The 17,608-nt window shown below is 41.4% G+C and overlaps 1 protein-coding gene and 1 pseudogene across 1 annotated transcript; both read left to right on the top strand.

Moving 5' to 3' along the window:
* Positions 1-1,333: 1,333 nt before the first annotated feature.
* LOC119571009 (translation initiation factor IF-2-like) lies at positions 1,334-5,765 on the top strand (the record flags this gene model as incomplete). Its single annotated transcript, XM_037918510.1, has 9 exons — positions 1,334-1,641; positions 1,808-2,021; positions 2,168-2,299; positions 2,504-2,576; positions 2,926-3,033; positions 3,903-3,960; positions 5,002-5,041; positions 5,275-5,360; positions 5,677-5,765. Coding segments are annotated over 9 exons (1,108 nt in total), but the record flags the coding sequence as incomplete, so codon positions are not given.
* Positions 5,766-5,811: 46 nt separating this feature from the next.
* On the top strand, positions 5,812-17,088 carry LOC119571010 (annotated as a pseudogene).
* Positions 17,089-17,608: the final 520 nt, after the last annotated feature.

The following is a 17,608-nucleotide window of genomic DNA, read 5'->3' as shown; positions in this document are numbered from 1 at the left end:
GACAATAATACAAAATAATCTCGTACTAGAAATAATAGTGAAAATAAAATAAAAATTAATATAATAATAATAATAATAACTGATAATAATAAAAAAATAAAAAATCATAACAAGGACAAACCCGATGATATTAAAAATAAGATAAATCTATAAATTTGTTTTGGGGTGTTATTTTTTTACCCCGGGCCGCCTCGTCTCTCTGCCACCAAACAAGGCAGGGAGACAGACGGGTGCTATCCACGGGGGTCGTAAAACACTAAAACATTCCCCAAGAGGCCCGAGCATCAAGCTTTTCCCCGGAACCCCACGGGGGGAAAACCGCCACCTGGAGAGGCAGGGCACAAAATTTAAACACAAAATACGTTTTTCCCTTTATTTTACAAAATTTAAATTTAAACCCTACACTTTTCTATAGGCACAATAAAAGGGGGGACCCCCCGCTGGTCACCTGCACGATCGGGTTTTTATAACAGGGAAATTTAAAAATATTAGGTCACAAAGGCACACACGAGGTTTTCACGGGAGCACACCCAACCGTCTCCCCCGGCTTGTTCCACCGCTCCCCCTCTCACACCCCGCTGCGCCCTGTTTCCCAGGTTTCCCTTCATTTTTTAACATTTCCCAGGGTCATCCTTTTAAAGGTTAAAAATGTTTGGGCACAGGACAAAAAAACCCACGGGGGTCCCCAATTCCCCCCTATAAAGGGCAGCAAAACCCGTCTGTTTTGGGCCATATCTAAACCAAAACAAACTATAGAAAATTAAAAAAACCCAGTTCTCAAAAAAACCCCACAAAAAATCTTTCACCCCGCGCGGCTTTCTTCCCGCTTCCCCCCTTTTTGGGTCCGGCGGGGGTTTAAGATTGCCCAGGGGCACCCAGAGGGGTTCTCCTGCCCCCAAAAGACCTGGCTCATTTTCACCCCCTTGCTTCCCTTCTTGGCATCGCCCTCACCGTAAAAAATGTTTCCCCCTAAATTCGGTCAGCGTTCCAAAAGTCCTAAACCCCGCCGTTTAACGGGGGTTTAACGTCATCTTTTTTTTCACCAGGGCCCCCGGGAGTACTTCCCCCCCTTTGGAAACGCCACACCCGGGTTTGCCCCAAAGGGTCCTCGAGGAAGTCAGGAAAGGGGCCCCCCCCCAAACCAAACCCCCTCGCTCCCCGACGACCCCCTTCGGGCCATCCCACTTCCCAAAACAAGTCCCCAAAGCTTTGGCCCCAAACCCTGGCACCTTCAGGCCCTTTTTTGGAAAATTTAAAGGCTCCCAACCGGTAACAAAACCCCCCCCCCCGGGCCCCCAAAAAGGTTTCCGCCCAACCCCCCTACCCCTTTCAGCCACTGGGGTTTTTTGAAGGGGCCTCCAAAAGGGGGGCCCCTCTACCCCAACGCAAAACTCTTGACAGTCGACCCCGGGAATTCTAGACCCCTGTCCCTGGGGGAAAGGGCATTTGTCACCCAAAAATCCCTTTGGCCACCCCAAACCTCGGGAAAAGAAAAAGGGCACGTCGTCACCATGCCACCCTCCCAGCTTTCCGCCCAAAAAGGTGCCCACACGCCTTCTCTGGCCCGGGTAGCCCAAAGGGCCCAAACCCGGGCATGCTGTCCAGTTTTGGCCAATACCCCGGAAACCGTTTTTGGCCCGTGTTTGGCCACCCCAAAACGAGCCTCCACTGGCCCTTAAACCCTGCACCCCAAATGCCCCCGTGACCCCAAAACATTTCCTTTTGTGTTCGTTTTGGAAGTCCCCATAGGGGGGCCAAACATATCACCCCGCACTAGGGTCTTCTCAGCCCCCATTTTCCCCGTCAGGCGGCAGGGCCCTTCCCACTATTAAAGGCCCTCCACCTGATCATGCTGGTTCAAACGGAAACCCTTACCCAAGTGGGGGCCCGGGAAACCAAAGGACGGGGGGTTTCGGCCCCTTTTTCCAGAATTTCCGCCTGTACCACCCCTTAGCCTTTAAAATTTGCCTGGATGGTGACAAACCCCTGCCCCCCAGCCCTTTGCAACCCCCTGTTGGAAGGCACGAACCTTTGGGTTTGGGAGGCCTTTTCTCCGCTCCTCGGAATGACAAATTCCGGGGGGTAGCCTTCCGCACCCCAAAACAAACCCTTTGGGGAAAAGTGCCCGGGTAAACCTTCCCCAATGCTCCCCTTCCCCAAACTTTAGCCTTCCCGGGCCCCTGGGAAGGGGTCAGGGGCCCCGGGGGCTGGTAAAGGGCCCCTGGGCCACGGGTTGGGCCTTCAGGAAGGCCTCAAAACCCCAAGGCCTCGCCCAGCGCCACCTGCAGGCCCCAAAGGGGTGTGCCTGTTTGACGAAAGTTTTTGCAGCTGCTGGGTTCCTGAAAAGCGTCAAAAAAAAAAACCCGGGGGGCCAGGCCCACAAATCTCCCCTTCTCCCAAGCTGAAAGGGGTACGACCTCCTTACCAGCCCCCTCCACTTTCATCGCCCGGGCGGGGGACAGTGTCTCGAAAAAGTTTCCCCGATTTTCCCTTTTCTTAAAAGGGGGGCCCCGATAAAACCTGGGCCCCCTGGGGGTTTGGGTCCCCCAAAACCCGGGTTTTCAAACCCCCGCCAAGTTGGTTTTAAAGGGGGGGTTTGTTGGGATGCCGACAAAGGGAAAAAACACTTCCACCGGGGGGCCCCCTTTTAAAGGCCTGTTACCATTTGCGGGGCCTTTCTTCCTGGCTCCACCCTGGGGCAGTTTCCCAAGCATTTAAATTGGGCAAATATCCTCCCGGGGCCACCTTCCCGCCGTACTAAAGCTGGCTTACCCTCCAGAATTCTGGAGGCCGGGGGTTTGGGGGTGGGAAAACCCCTTTGCAGAAAAACTAACACCCCCCGGGGGGAAAAGGAAGGGGGTAAAGGGAGGAAAACGAGGGGGGTTTGACCGGGTCCGATTTTTTGCCCCCCAACCAAACCCCAAGGGATGGTTCCGAGGGGATCCCCCCCTTCTGAAAGCGCCCACTGGTTTCCGGGCACAAAGCTGCGGGGGCCCCGGGGGTTTCCTGCCACGGCCCCCAGGCAGCCCCAAAGTAAAATTGAAACTTTTGGCACTTTTTTCCCAAGAACCTTTTTTTGCCTTCTCTATTTGGAAAACCTTACTCCCGTCGTGACCCCGCCTTTTCCCCCTTCACTTCCTCCCCACCCCCTGAACCTGCCCTTCAAGTCGCCCCTCCTCCATCAGTTCACTCTTCACGCTGTTTGGCGGCCTTTGCGGTGTACTGTAAATTTTTAACCCTTCACAAAATTGCAAATTTGGCTCTGTAGCCCTCAAAACAAGTGGGCCCAGCCCCGGGTTCCTCCCCTTTCCCTTGCCAAAAAATCTCGCCCGAGATGGTGCCCCCCCCTGCTCCGTTTCCCCTCTGTGCTGTTTCTTCTGCCCTTTGTGTTTTTTCCCCCCCAAAATCCCCGGCCAGCATGGAAAATTTTGATCGGGTCCTTTGGGCCCGGGGTTTCACCTCACTCGTGCCTGCCCCAATTCATAGCTTCCTCTTCCCTCATGGCGGCCCCCTTTTTGGGGAAATGAAAAATGGGAACGTCTAACGATCAAATTCACAAACCCCACCCCTGACCCCTTTTTGTTAGCCGGCCGCCTCGTCTCTCTGCCCCCAAACCCCACAAGGGCGGCTAGCCCGAGGGCTTTGGCTTTTAAAAGGGTCGTAAACACTAAACAGTTTCAAGAGGCACCGAGCACCAGCGCCCCCCAAAACACCAGGGGGGAAACGCCAGGGAGGGGCCCAGGGCACAAAATTAAACACAAAATGAAGTCTTTCCTTTTACACAAAGTTATTTACCCGTACACTTTTATAGGCAAAAGGGGGGGGACCCAGCAGTCCACTGCCGATCAGCTTAAACGGGCAATACAAAATTTAGGTCACAAAGGGACAACAGGTCTTCACAGGAGCGCCCCAAAAGGTCTCTCCTGGCTTGTTCCCCCGCTCCTCCCCTCACAGCCCTGCGTATGTTTTCCCGGTCCCTTTAGTTAAAAAACCCTGCCCAGGTCTCCCTTTTATGTTTAAAAAATTTTTTGCACAGAGAAAAGACCCATGGCGTAGCAATATATATTCATATATATAATATATATTAATTATTAAAATATAATATATATATATAATATATATTAATATTGCACATATAAAGATAAAAACAACAAAGACAATAAATAAAATAATATCAATGAAATTATAAATTCAATAACATAAAAAATTAAAATAATAATGTAATAAATAAAATAAAATAATAATATTTAATAAAAATAATAATAATAATAATAAAAATAAAAATAATAATAATACAATAAAATAAAATGATAATTTTTATTTTTATTTTATTAATATAATATTAAAAATTTTTAGCATAATATACCATTGCACTGCAAAATATTATTATTTTTATTATTTTGTAATTAATTAATTATTTAAAATTATTATTATTATTTTTAATTGTTTTGTTATTTAATTATGATATTATTTGATATTTATATTAATTATTATTATCGATATTTTTATTTTGTTGTTATTTTTGTTATTTATTATTTTACAAAAAATTTCTATTTTATAATTTTTTATTTTTTATTGATATTTTCAGGTTTTTTTATTTTGTAGTAATATTTTCTGTTGTATTATTTCTGTTTTATTATATTTTATATTTTTATTATTATTTTTTTATTATTATTTTATTATCTTTATTATTACTTTTTTATTATTATTATTATTATTATATTTTTTTATTATATTATCTTATTATTTTTATTTAGAATTTTTATGATAGAATTGGGATGGAATGCGAATGATGATAACAGTTAAAAAAATAAAAGCGTAAGCAGATTTTAAAAAAAGATATTAAAAAAGATCATCGAAGAAAAAAGGGGAAAAAAACGTAGTGGCGCCCTTACTGACCGGTAAAACTTTTTTTTCACATCGAATGTATTAAAAAATTCTTAACTAATGTCACATAAATAAATCCTTAAACTGTATTATAACCCACTTGGGGCAACATAGAACTGCCACAGGACCATGCAAGACCATCTCCTCTTAAAGGGTCAGTATCTATCCAGGTATATAGTCGTCACTGAATAGGAGGTAATGACTGCTGGGCAATCGGGTTAAGGTAGTTACACACTCCTCACTTAATAGAGAGAAACACGTCGTCTCTTCCGATAAAGAAGAAAGGTATGTGGATTCTAACGTAAAAATGCGAGTTTTGAAAAGTAAGGGTTTTGAAAAGTAATAATAGCATTTTAATGGTCTGTTACTAATCGTTTGTATTTTCAGACTTGACACTACCGTGAACCATCGGTGTGAAGTCATGATGTGGACCACAATCACGGTGGTACTAACCTCTGGGGGAAGGCTGCTTGGTTTGACATGAGATGCCATCAGTGGGGCGATCTGGTAAAGTAGCGATAGTTATGTTTAACTTTAGAATCTATGGACTTAAACTACAAAGAGATGTCTTCCAAACAGATTGACGCTGTAGGAGGAAGGCCCTTTTAGATCACTGAGGGATTTGAATACTACCCAAATAGTCTTCTATCTTGCCAACACCACATGCAAGGTCTTCGCAGCAGAGACGGCGACCGATACAAAAGGGGGTATTTGAAATTTCGTACACCTTTTTGCTTTTTTTTTTTTATTAAGTTTACGCTCCTCTTAAACGTTTGCTTTATTTTTCAGCCCTGATCTGTACTTCGATAAAAGTGAGTGGTACAGCAGGTATGGGTACAGGATACATGTTTGCCATGGACGATTTGGTCAAAGTTTAATTCTACAAAACTTCTGTCTTGGGGTGACTAAACTAACGGTTGCATGATGGTCAAACAATCTTACTGGATTCTGACTTACGACGGGTAAGTATTTGTATATTGGAAAACATAAATAATTTAATGCATTAGTACTAATGCATGTTATTACAGCAGCAGAGATCCCATGCTGTGGTTCAAGTGGACCCTGCTTGAGCTTGTTGACACTAGTAACGTTTTTCACTACCTGAAGTACCAGTCTGGGAAAAATGGTGAATAAGAATTCATATAGAGGCTGTATAAAAATATAAAAATGATTAAGACATGTGGATGGATCCTTGAATTACTAGTTACTGGAATTTTAAGAGCAATAAGATTTTACAATTCCAGGCTTATATCCACAAGGAGTACTATGGATAGTAATATAAGTGTGACAAAAGACTTGGTTAAAAAACGATTCGTGTGGACCTCCTCACGTCAAGTCTGGATATACCTCAAGTTCTCCAAGTTAAATGGACTAGTAGGGGAATCATCATTTGAAGATGGCAGACAGTTTGTATTTGCGTGATGGGCATAAGAAGTTCGGCTCGGGAAAAGCTAAGGGAACTTCTTCAAGGTATAGTGTATATTCCTTTGGGATTAGCGGTAGTGTTAAGATGTTGCATTAAGGTTACTTCTTGTCCAGTCTCTACAACTAGGGGTCACCACTTCGATAAGCAGGATGAAATTCGTCAGATGTCACAATTGTAATAGCATAACTGCTCAAACAGAAGGAGAATACTACTTGGTCTTGGGCACATCTAATGTTGTAAGTTTGTCTACAGATTTATCACTTAATGATAAAAACTATATATATATATTTTATTTATTTATTAACGCTTTGATTCCAGGACGGGGTTGGCTTTTTTTTTTTTTTGGTGGTTTGTTTGTTTTTTTTTTTTTTTGGGCTACCCATGGGATAAATTTAATGAAGCATTAAATACCAGTATTTAAGCCAAATACTAATGAGATGGAAGTCGCTAGCATGCATACTTCTATGAGCAGCAAGCGGGGAAACAATTATGTATCTAAATATTGGTGCTGAAGCAGGGTATACGTGGGAAGGTGGGTTTAAAATGAGTAGCCCTACTACCCTTGTCAGATTTGACAAGAATTATAATCCAAACCTCTTCCCAGGTCTAGGGTTCTCCAATGGCAAACGTTGGAACACGCGGAACAGAACTCTGTTAACCCGCTATACCAAGAATACAGTCTTTCACTTTTCCATCGCAGAAACTATCTTCATGACTGCCGGGGGAAGTTTCTTTTTGTTCAGTCTTGAAGATTGTTAGGTATAAGCATTATTCTAAATTTTATTCTTTTTTTCCTCTACAGGACAGTGTATCCTGTTTCTATACAGATGATGTGTAGGTTATTTCAAGCCTAGACTTTGTAATGCAAACGCACTGTACTCCCATACCTAATATTCTCATGAACGAGACTAAGCAATACTTATGTGATTGTGTAATGTCTGTAAGGAAGGTGTAAAAAGCAGTCTCGATCTAGGGAAGTGATCATGGACGAAGTAAACTAGGTAACTTGATTTTAACTAGATCCTGATTTGCTAAATTTTCAAGACAGACTGTTATTTCAACTTGTGTACTAATGATCTAATTGATTTTTTAGAGAACCAAAAAGACAGGGAAGATCTTCTTTCTCGAGTGTCTTGTCGCTGCAAGCAGACTTGGATGGCAGAAAACCAAACAATTCTCTGCTTGAACAAGCAATTGCAGATGAAATTGTTGATGATAATATGTATCAGGTTGGTATGTTTGTCAAACAAGCTTGATTTGGGCAAGGTGCCTCTTCGAGCTGCATGCCAGTGTTTGGGGGGGGGGGGAGGGGCAGTTAGGAGATGGAAGTTAGAGGAGTCTTAGTGTGCCTTCTATACTCTGCCTTTGTCTAGTAATTCTACATGGTATCTCCTCTAACCCTCCTGTAAACTCCCTAATGAGCCATTGTGTAGGTTAGGTTTGGATGGTCATGAACGACATCAGAGCCATGGACATGTAATCCCCCTACCTATGCTTACCCATTGTGGGGGGGGGGAAGAGGGAGGTACCACCTATTACCCCACACTACAGGGGCCCTCCCATAGCCATCTGTCGGCCTAGTAGAGGTTTTGGAGGCCTGACCCTTTATTTAGAATTTTTTCATTGTCCTGCACTTGGCTCTGCCCTAAACGTGAACTCTTACTTGCATAACCTAATGCCAACCAAGTGCTATACCAAAGCAAGCTTTAAGCTTTTCCTCTTCATCACTCTGTAATAAAAGTAGGCGTCCTTAACACTCGCTATCCTATAGCCTTTACATAATCTTTTAAATCCCCCTCAGGGGGACACAAGAGTCCCTTACTGTCAAAGTAAAGTCTATGAACAAGACTAAATTTATTCCTTGTGGTTTTCAATCGGTAGTAGCTTGGTGCTATTACATAGTGCAATCTTTAAGATTGCACTAGCCCAGCTTGCTCCATATATTAAGTTTCAATATGCCAAGTTAGCAAAGATTAATTGCTGAATGAGACTGCCACTTCATGAAAGATGCAATGCATGGAATTAGTGCTACTCTTCGCCAGCTTTTTAAAAGTATCTAGCACCAAGGGTGCCTTCAAATGACACCCCCCCCCCCTTAACTTAAATTGGTCTGCTTGTCAAACTACATGACCATTTTAACATTGGCCTGTTTTCTACTGTGTTTGACCCAACAGTTCATGATCACTAAAATTGCCATGTAAACTTCCCTGTGTAAAAAATATTATAGTGGGGTTTCCATTAGGTAAAGCTTTTTAACTCTGGCCTTTTGTACATGACTTGCTCTGCCACTGCTGAAGTATAAAACTCACATGATCTTAAATTGACCCCTCCCAATAAACTTCAAGGGTTGAAAATGCCTCTCCAACCTCTCTCTACCCAGATTTAACACTAGGACCATTTCTAAAAAATTCCAAATTACCACATTCCATCTATCACTTCCTCCATCCCTAGAAAACCTTTTGTAAAGAGATTTTAATTTATGTGTCTCTAACACCATTGGCAAAATTCCTTTGCCCTATTACCAACCATTAACATGTCTTCTTGCCTTGTTTGGCACTAGACTGCATGTACCCATAGAATGTTATCCCCCTATGGCCAATTCCCAATGCCCCAACCCTGCTTAAGTTGTATTGCCCCCCCCCCTCTTCTTCTAGCATCATTCACAAGATACTCCCTTGTCAATGATTTCCCTACATCATTTCAACATTTCTAATGAGCTTCATTTACCAGTTCTTAGCCAAACCCCACCATAAATTTTAACCCACCTTTTACCCTAGAGTCTTCACCCCTCTAACCCTGTCCTAACCTTTGAGATTGACTTGTACTACAGTGAGATGTCCTAGTATAAGGACAGATATAATAGTATACTAAATTGTACCAAAATTATTAGATTTAGTTAAAGGCAGCTATGTTAAATTCCAGACTGCAAGAAACTCAAATCTTTCACAGCTGAGTCTGACCCATTGGTGGCACACAGGTATACTGCAGACTGCAAATGTAAAGGGTCAAGGTACAACACAACCACATGAAGAAACTTTCGAAGAGTTCTACGCCCCAAAGACTGATAGCTGGAGGCAAGTATATTGTTAATCTTACCCCCCCCCCAAGTGGGACATTAACAAACTTTCTAATGTTAAACTATTTACAGGATGGTAGAGGGCCATTGGTGCTATGCTTGGATGGTGTCTGTATCATTCAACAAACCAAGTGCTTTCAGGGTGTTGGTGCATTCGTCATAACGCAGAAAAATCGAACGAATAGCACACGGTACAAAGGTTAGTAATGCAATGGAAGATGGGAGGAAGCTTAGGTTTTAAAATAATGTGGCTTAAATTTCAGTAAATGATATTGCCGGTGCTGGCAATATGTCTAGGCACACATATGATTGCGGGAATAGAGCAGAACATAAGGTCTTCAATGTACGTTCATTCAATGAAAACGGATCTCTTTCTACTAGAGAGCAAGGCTTGTCTGCAACTATTAATGATGTGATTACCAACGTCAGTACAAATAAAAGTTAAAGAAGTAGACTGGATTGGGAGCTCACTGAAGTGGAAATTTAATTTAATCTCGTGATTTCAGAATTCATGAGAAGTCGTTGATTCACAAGAGTAACGGGTTAATCATCACTACATTGATTTTCCATGTAAAAACCACATCCATGGCAAGCAGGGGTGAGGGATCCAATTGTCCCTCTTAAATGGAATAGACACTAGTAAAATGTGGACTAAAGGAAACAATTTTCCCTTATGGACAAGGAAAAAACTTCCACGCATGACCATTCTGCAAGAGTTAGATGTTCAATTATCAATGAAGTAAGAACTGATAACTAGTTGTCTAAATTCTATCGGGACAATAGAATGTTATAATAAACAAAAATTCTTATTCCAGGTCGACCTATCTGAATCTTTCAAGCACTTTGGTGTACACTAAGTGTACAGGGCCCCACAAATACTGGATGGCTCATTTACTCCTACATGATGTAAATGTGGATGGCCACGTTGATGTTAAAAACACAATAGTGTCGACATGAAAGAACTTAACACATGGTTGTCAGAACTTTGGAGACTTTACATTATCTGGTAACAAAACTAGATTTTAGTTTCAGTAAATATACTGAAAGAGTATGAACTTAAGAAATACTGTAATTATAACTATTTCCATGTGATGTAACCTACCAGAAAGGACTTCCATGTGTTCAGGAAACCTGATCAGCACAATACTAAATGGTATGTTATGGATAAACATGTAGATAAAGTACCACCACCATAAATGGGTCTATACCTTTACAAATGCAAACATTAAAGCAGCTAAGGCTGCTCCAACATCAGTGGAATAAATCTAAGCGTGAGGTGACTGTTGATGCTGACCAGACTATATGGGTAAGCACGGCTGAGTAAGAGCCTAGTGTGTTGGAGGGTTAGGGTGAAACAAAATAATCTAGTTGTTTATTTTTAGGCGTCTTTAACCGTCACTGACGACCCCGTGTTGGTAACGGCCCTGAGGAGTAAAGATGTGGATTTCTGTTTACAGTAATAACATCGACCCTATAGCCTTGATAAGATGGTATGACCATGGAAACCTCTTCGTAGAAAAGGCTGTTGTCTTTAGCACCACCTCATGTAAGTAAAGAGGTTTGGTATTAAAAAAAAAAAAAAAAAAAAAAAGGTATCGGAAAGCTAAATGTTTCCTACATGCAGTGACGAGGATGTAGATGTTGAGTTATCATGATTGGCACTAAAGGATAGACAGACCGTTATTGGAGAAAGGAAAGATCAAGTAATTGATGTCTGCCAGGAGATTGTTCTACCATTTCAGGTAAAAGGTCTTATGTATATGGTAAACAAATAGAACTTGGTTATTTCAAGAGCTAATTGAGCTGACATTTTATTGCAGTGATTATGTGACTGACTAAGGAATATAAACAACCACCAGATGGCAGACTTTTGTCTGTGACAGGCTCCAAACATCAAGGACCTATACCTTCAGGTAAGATTTTGGATAACACACTAGTTGCTTCTAATGGCTTTTCCATTTGAATTAAGATGGTGCTATATGTAAATTGATTTGTAATAAATCTAGGGCCCAAATTTTTTTAGGGGGGAAATTAAATTTCCACTTTTACAGGGATTGTGTAACCATAAATGGACATCTCAAAAGTAACAGATGGCAAAGTAATAGATGGTGTGGAGATCTCACTACATGATAACTTGGTAACTCTATCTGATAAATCAAGACATAGAAGCCAGAGACCGTAAGTAATTTTTTATTCTTAGTTTTATGACTAAAACAGTCTTAAACCTTTTACTAAACGACTCTTCTTCTAGACCTTGGTTAGTAAGGTCATCATAATGGGTGACTTGGTGCTGAATGGGTGACTAATGGATGGAATGTTGTGACCGGACTGGTACGGCTTGGACCAATCACTGCACCAAACCAAACTGGTGAGTTTAAAGCTTTATTTATTATCTATTTATTATTTTTTTTTCACAGTAGCAAGTAGTTAACAAATTTATCCTTTCAGGGAGTATTGCATTTTTGGACAAAGCTTACAGAAAATCTATGAAGCTGTCTAGTGCAGACCTTACTGTTCAGAGCCTATGAATGGATGTGAAATTGCTACAGAGGATTTGGTCTTGGTAATGAAGATGCATCACTTTGCTGGTCCCCTGAAGTTCACTCAATACGAAGGTATACAAGACAATAGAATTATTTGACCTGATTTTTAAATGCCAAAGTGCAAAGGAACATTGTAGGTACATTGGATAAAAATGCTTTATATGACAGCTAATGACCTCGTCGTAAGTGGAAACTGGTGATGGTGTTGATGTGAGGCATCTTGTAGACCGCAGCCTTAAGAAGATTCTGCTACAACCACAGGCAGTAACGGGGCAATACACGAGTGAAACACGGGAGTTCACTTTGATCAAGAGCCAATCTTTGACATGGTTAACAGCAAAGGACGGACCACCTACCTAGCACGGCAAGGGCATTTAAGTTAAATGTGTGTTAGAAAAACACAAGCTACAAGAGTTTTACATTTTACTATAAAATTTCAGGTTGTGCCACAAAATTACAATGGTGCAATTGGCGGAAAAGAAGGACTTCACAAAGCAGTATCTATATCCGGGAAACTTTCAACCAAAGCTACACTAAACGGGTTAGTGTAGTTCCACTACGGACAGAAGACTACAAGAGCACAAACCAGAAACGTTGGCAGCAAGTACTCCATCCAATCGGGATGTTATGGCTTAGTATGTAGAGTGAATGCAGAGTGGGTAACCAGATCTTAAATTAAAGGGCTATCAATAAGGAAAGGAGTGCAGTATACTGCACTCTACTGCATCCCTGTAATGTACACGACCTTCTACTTACAGCTAATGTGGTTGCAGCAGAAATGAATGGAGGGTTGGTCCTCAGATCTCCTCCTCCTAGATGAGACAGTAGTGTATCGGCATGTGGACTTTGCTGATAACTAATCATTGCTGATGTACGTCGAGTCTCCGAGTTTCTTGATGGATGCAATGTACGTTCAGGTTTGTAAAGCAGGATTTTGTTGTCTTAATTCGTGTAATTATTTCAAGATGTATAATAACACCACTTTTTTTTTCTAGTTAAACACTAACATCTGGAAACAATGGTAATGGAGATGTGGTAATGCCCTTCAACCTGGCAGAGTAACAAATCTCTAGTTAAAAAAAAGATTGCAACTGCAAAGGGTCCAGTAAAAGCTGGAACAAGCCCACATGGAGTGTCTTCCCTTCTGGATAGATAGTTACAAAGTCTTCCAACCAAGAACAAACAGGTTAGTTTAATGGATAAAAGTAGAAAGATGTTCTAAACTAGAATATTACATAATTAGACTAAATTACCTTCTCCACTTAAATGTTTATCTACTAGGCACAGTAGAGTTCATGACAAACTGTCTGTGAATGATCTTCTAACAAACACCATAGATGACGTTTATTGTCGACAATCTCTATGCTGTGACTGTTTTATGGACAATGAAGCAAGTGTAAGTATCAGTTTCTGGAACAACTGAAGGTCAAGATGGTGAATGAACACTAAAATCCCACTCCCTTGCAGGTAATAGACTGTGATTACAGACTTCACCAAAGTCTGACGGTTGATAATCGAAAGTAAAAACTTCCCTGCACGGATCTGGTGTTGAAGGGGTGTTGATAAATACAATGAATGTAACGGATGTGGAATAACCATGCAGTTCCCACATGACGGGTGGACCATATATGATAACTGGTGACAAAACTTTCAACAGTGGTCTCTCTGTTGGCGAACTTGTATTGATGGTGAGGCCCCTGGAATAAGTTTGAAGTATATACAATATCATGGCTTAAGAGATGATAAGTCAATGCCTCTAATTATTCTACAGGATCACTAGATGGAGCACCGGTAGACAACTTGGTGGTGCTCTCGGATCATAAATAGACATGCTTGACAATATCCTCTTCAAGCTCCCATCTCAATTATGTGGAGGATCTAAAGTAGTAATTTCAAGAAGTGTGTGTGTGTGTGTGTGTGGGAGGGGGGGGGGGGGTACATAGTTAAAGTTTTAATCTTTACTTCATTATTGTACAGGTGATGGCAGTTGGATAAGTGAACTTGAGAGTTCCTATTCTGAAGGATTCAAACTAGATGCTACAGAAACATAAGCTAATCTACTATATTGATGGATTGAAAGTGGAAGGTATATCTTCAGGAGGGGGGGGGGATAATTTTAACTCTTAAATTCAAATTGGGTGTATGCTAACTTCCTGAATTTGCAGGTGACCTCCTATGTTGATACCATAGACGGTAGTCATGGTGTCAGAGATGTCTTAAATCGGGGAAGATGCAGCAGGAGATAGAAGGAGAAAGACTTCTCTGGCGGGTTAATGTAGTGGGTGAACCGCAGGCCCCTTGGTAAAATGGAATAAATTTCTGGGATTGAATAATAATGTGGTCCGGAAGACAGGGCAAGGCAACTATAATAAAGAGTTGTAAGTAGGGTGTGTTTTTTTTTGGGAAAGTACCTAATTGGTGTCTCTATAAACGGATAATATTAGCAGTTTTTTTGCTCTCGGTCTCGAGAAGCAAACAATATAGCAAGTAGATATGTGGGTACAGGAATGTAAATGGTTATGATCTTCTAGAAACCGACTATGAGGCCTCGGTCCTACAAGAAAAATTAAAGCAGCGAATGACCCGCGATTGAACCTAAAATGACTTTGTCAATTATCCATGTTGACACAAAGCTATCTCTCCTGTGTAAGTAACGCTCGCCCTCCTCCCCTCCAATATGACCTTTTTTTATTATCTAAAATTCCTGAAAATTTCAGGAATGTATCGAAAACACGTACCATGATTGGTGAAAAGAAATAAACGAAAAGGCTATATCATTTCTGGTACAATGAGTTGTGGAACATGGGAGGTTCATCATTATTGGCTGTGCGGGATTGCATTGATAGATTGCAGATGCCCTTTGCAAGATGCACTCTATGAAGTAGGTAAATCTTCAGAACAAATGTATGGTCTAGATTTTAGGAAATAAATGTGTAATTCAACCTTTTACAGGTTGAGATAAACGGTCAACATGAGCCAGATAGAGACGGATGTAACTCTGCTTTCATCTTCAGTACAGAAGGGTATGAAGGCACTGGACTAATAAGCAGTTACATATCAAACAGTTCTGTACAAAACAGATAATTAATATAAGGTCTAGTTTTTAATGGTGAAATTCCTTTTGGCTGTGGCCAATGGTGGATCAAGTACTGTAAAGATCTTGCTAAACAATAGGGAAACGGACCTGCCACAGGGGATCAGCATTAGGAATTATGCAGATGCAAAATCCTTACACCAGTGGTTGGCACCTACATGGTGATTGCAGGCTGCCAATTTGGTAAGTCTGGGTTTGGCTGCTATGCCTTTCCACTCCCATGGGTTACAACTTGCACCCTAGTGTAATAGGAACGTCATCATAATATCATGACTAAAAACTAGTGTACATATCATCAGCATACCCATGCTGATTTTTGTCTAGGCTCTTATAAAACAAGCATTTTAAGTAGGATCGTCTAAAGACTTGTGTAATTAAGTGTTTACACTTGTAAACAAGTTTTGTCTAGAATCACAAGTGTACTAGCTACTTTCTTTTTTCCATATGTGAATACTGCTCACAACAAAAACGTCAGTGGTTAAAGTTGGAATAACAATGCCATAGATGTGAATTTGGTCTCTAGATAAGGGCATATAGTGCTTCAAACACTCGAATTGGACCCTGGTAAGTTAAATTCTGAACTTAAATTGAAAAAAATTTAGAATTAATATTTCTGGTTCCCTAATTGTTTCATCAATTTCAGGGAGATGAAGGTGGTTGCTCTTAGGTAGCAAATTTGATGCAGCAAAATGATAATGTCGATCCTTTCATGGCCCATCACAATTGTATCTCGGTCTACTGCAGAAGAAAAGGTAAATTGGCTAAAGGGAATATACAACTCGTTATATTTTTAGAACGAAGATGTAGTATCTATATATATAACTCTATTTTCCAGTCACCCTTGTTCAGAATTTATGGGGTCACATGTGACCTCGGGGATCTTCTGAATTCAAGAAGAATCTCAAGGAAAGATTCTTACTTTACTCAGTACAAAGCGCAAAATCTCATAATGCAAAGGAACAAAAATTAAATACAAAAGTGCAGGTAAGGGTTGGTTTCTTAGCATAACATGGAGTTGTAAAATTGTTTAAGTCCATGCTTGTAAGAGTATGGAAAGTATGATGTAATTATTTTATTTCGCAGGGTGGTTCAAGTACATAGATTCTCGTATGTTCCATTCGAGAGTTTACCAAACGCTTGCGCTATTGCCCAAGCCTCGCTTTCATAGGCGATGACCTCTTAGTGGCAGTACTTCGGACTTTAAAAGTACCCTAGAATATCTTGAACTCTCTACCTTATGAGGTAAGTAAAAAAAAAAAAAAAAAAAAAAAAAAAAAAAAGTTAAAGCTGTAGTTAAGGAATTAAATTAATAAAGTATTGGACATCTCTTTCAGGGATCCATTTGCAGCAGAGCATGCAGTATGTGAGACTCCCCTTGATGTGAAGAAGATGAGACGACAGAGATGGATTTATTGTACTTGTACAAATCCAAATCAAATGATAACATAAGATTAAATGCCAAAGGATATCGTACAGATTCTAAGTGGAGTGTGGAGCTTGTTTAGTTTAACTTTTAAATACAAATTCTATGGCCAGAGTATTTCATTAGCCTATCTACCCCCCAATCCCTGCCCGTTGTTGCGTGGGGGGGCTGGTTAGGAGCGGAGACTGGGACCCAATGAGGGGAACCACCCCCAAACCTTGGGGACTCGGCCCTCGACTCAACTTAATTCGCATGGTCTTATTTTCCTTCCCACCTTTCGTCTGTCCCTCACCAAACCCTTCTCCCTATACACCTCCTAGAGGGTGGAGAGCGTGCTGAAAGATGAAAGGCTGACTTTGTGCCAGTTCTGAACGCCTGAGGGGAGCCATGGGCACGTATTCCTGATTTTGTTATCTAGCCCTTACCCCTCAAGGGGACCCTGAGGGTTGGACTGTTTTTTATCCCAACATCATTCCAGGCTTCACCATGGCCAGTAATGAAAAACTATCCCCACTATTAGGGGCAAGAGGCTTGCCCCTGTATCAAATAGCCCCAAAACAATGTAAACCAACCCGATTCCCTGACCCAGGCTCTCCTTTGACCACTGCAAATAAATACCCCCTCATCAATACCTACTAGTACAACCCCTTAAGGAACATTTCCACTCTCCCAGAAGCTCAAATCAACACCTCTACCCCCCACAAACCCCAACATCAACCACCCCATCCTCCCTTATTAATACCTTACAGCTATTTCCCACATCCCCATAACACTACTCCCCTCAACACTACTCCATCTTCGTCAGCCCCGCCCTTCTACTACCCCTTATCTCTACAACAATTTGAATACCCTCTTCAGGCAGCCAAATGGACGCTTTTCGTGATTCCTCCCACAGCTCCCTACTATGACAACCCTCTCTTCCAACAATGTCTCCAAAAACAAGTAGGTAAAGTCTCTTTCCGTAGCCGACCCGACCGCGCCGTTTGTTCACGGTAACATCCGAAAACCAAGCTATAGCAGTACAAAACTAACAGACCTATTATAGGTAACCCCATCCTTGCAGAAACCCCATCCAACCTCAATACTGCACGAAACAGTTTCAATCTTCCCCAGCGAATGGCCCAATCTATGACAAAGATTGGTCAGATTGTGGAGAAGA

Source organism: Penaeus monodon, unplaced genomic scaffold (assembly GCF_015228065.2).
Source record: "Penaeus monodon isolate SGIC_2016 unplaced genomic scaffold, NSTDA_Pmon_1 PmonScaffold_4725, whole genome shotgun sequence".
Taxonomy (NCBI): domain Eukaryota; kingdom Metazoa; phylum Arthropoda; class Malacostraca; order Decapoda; family Penaeidae; genus Penaeus; species Penaeus monodon.
Note: the sequence above shows the minus strand (reverse complement) of the source record. Positions and strands in the feature narration are given on the sequence as shown.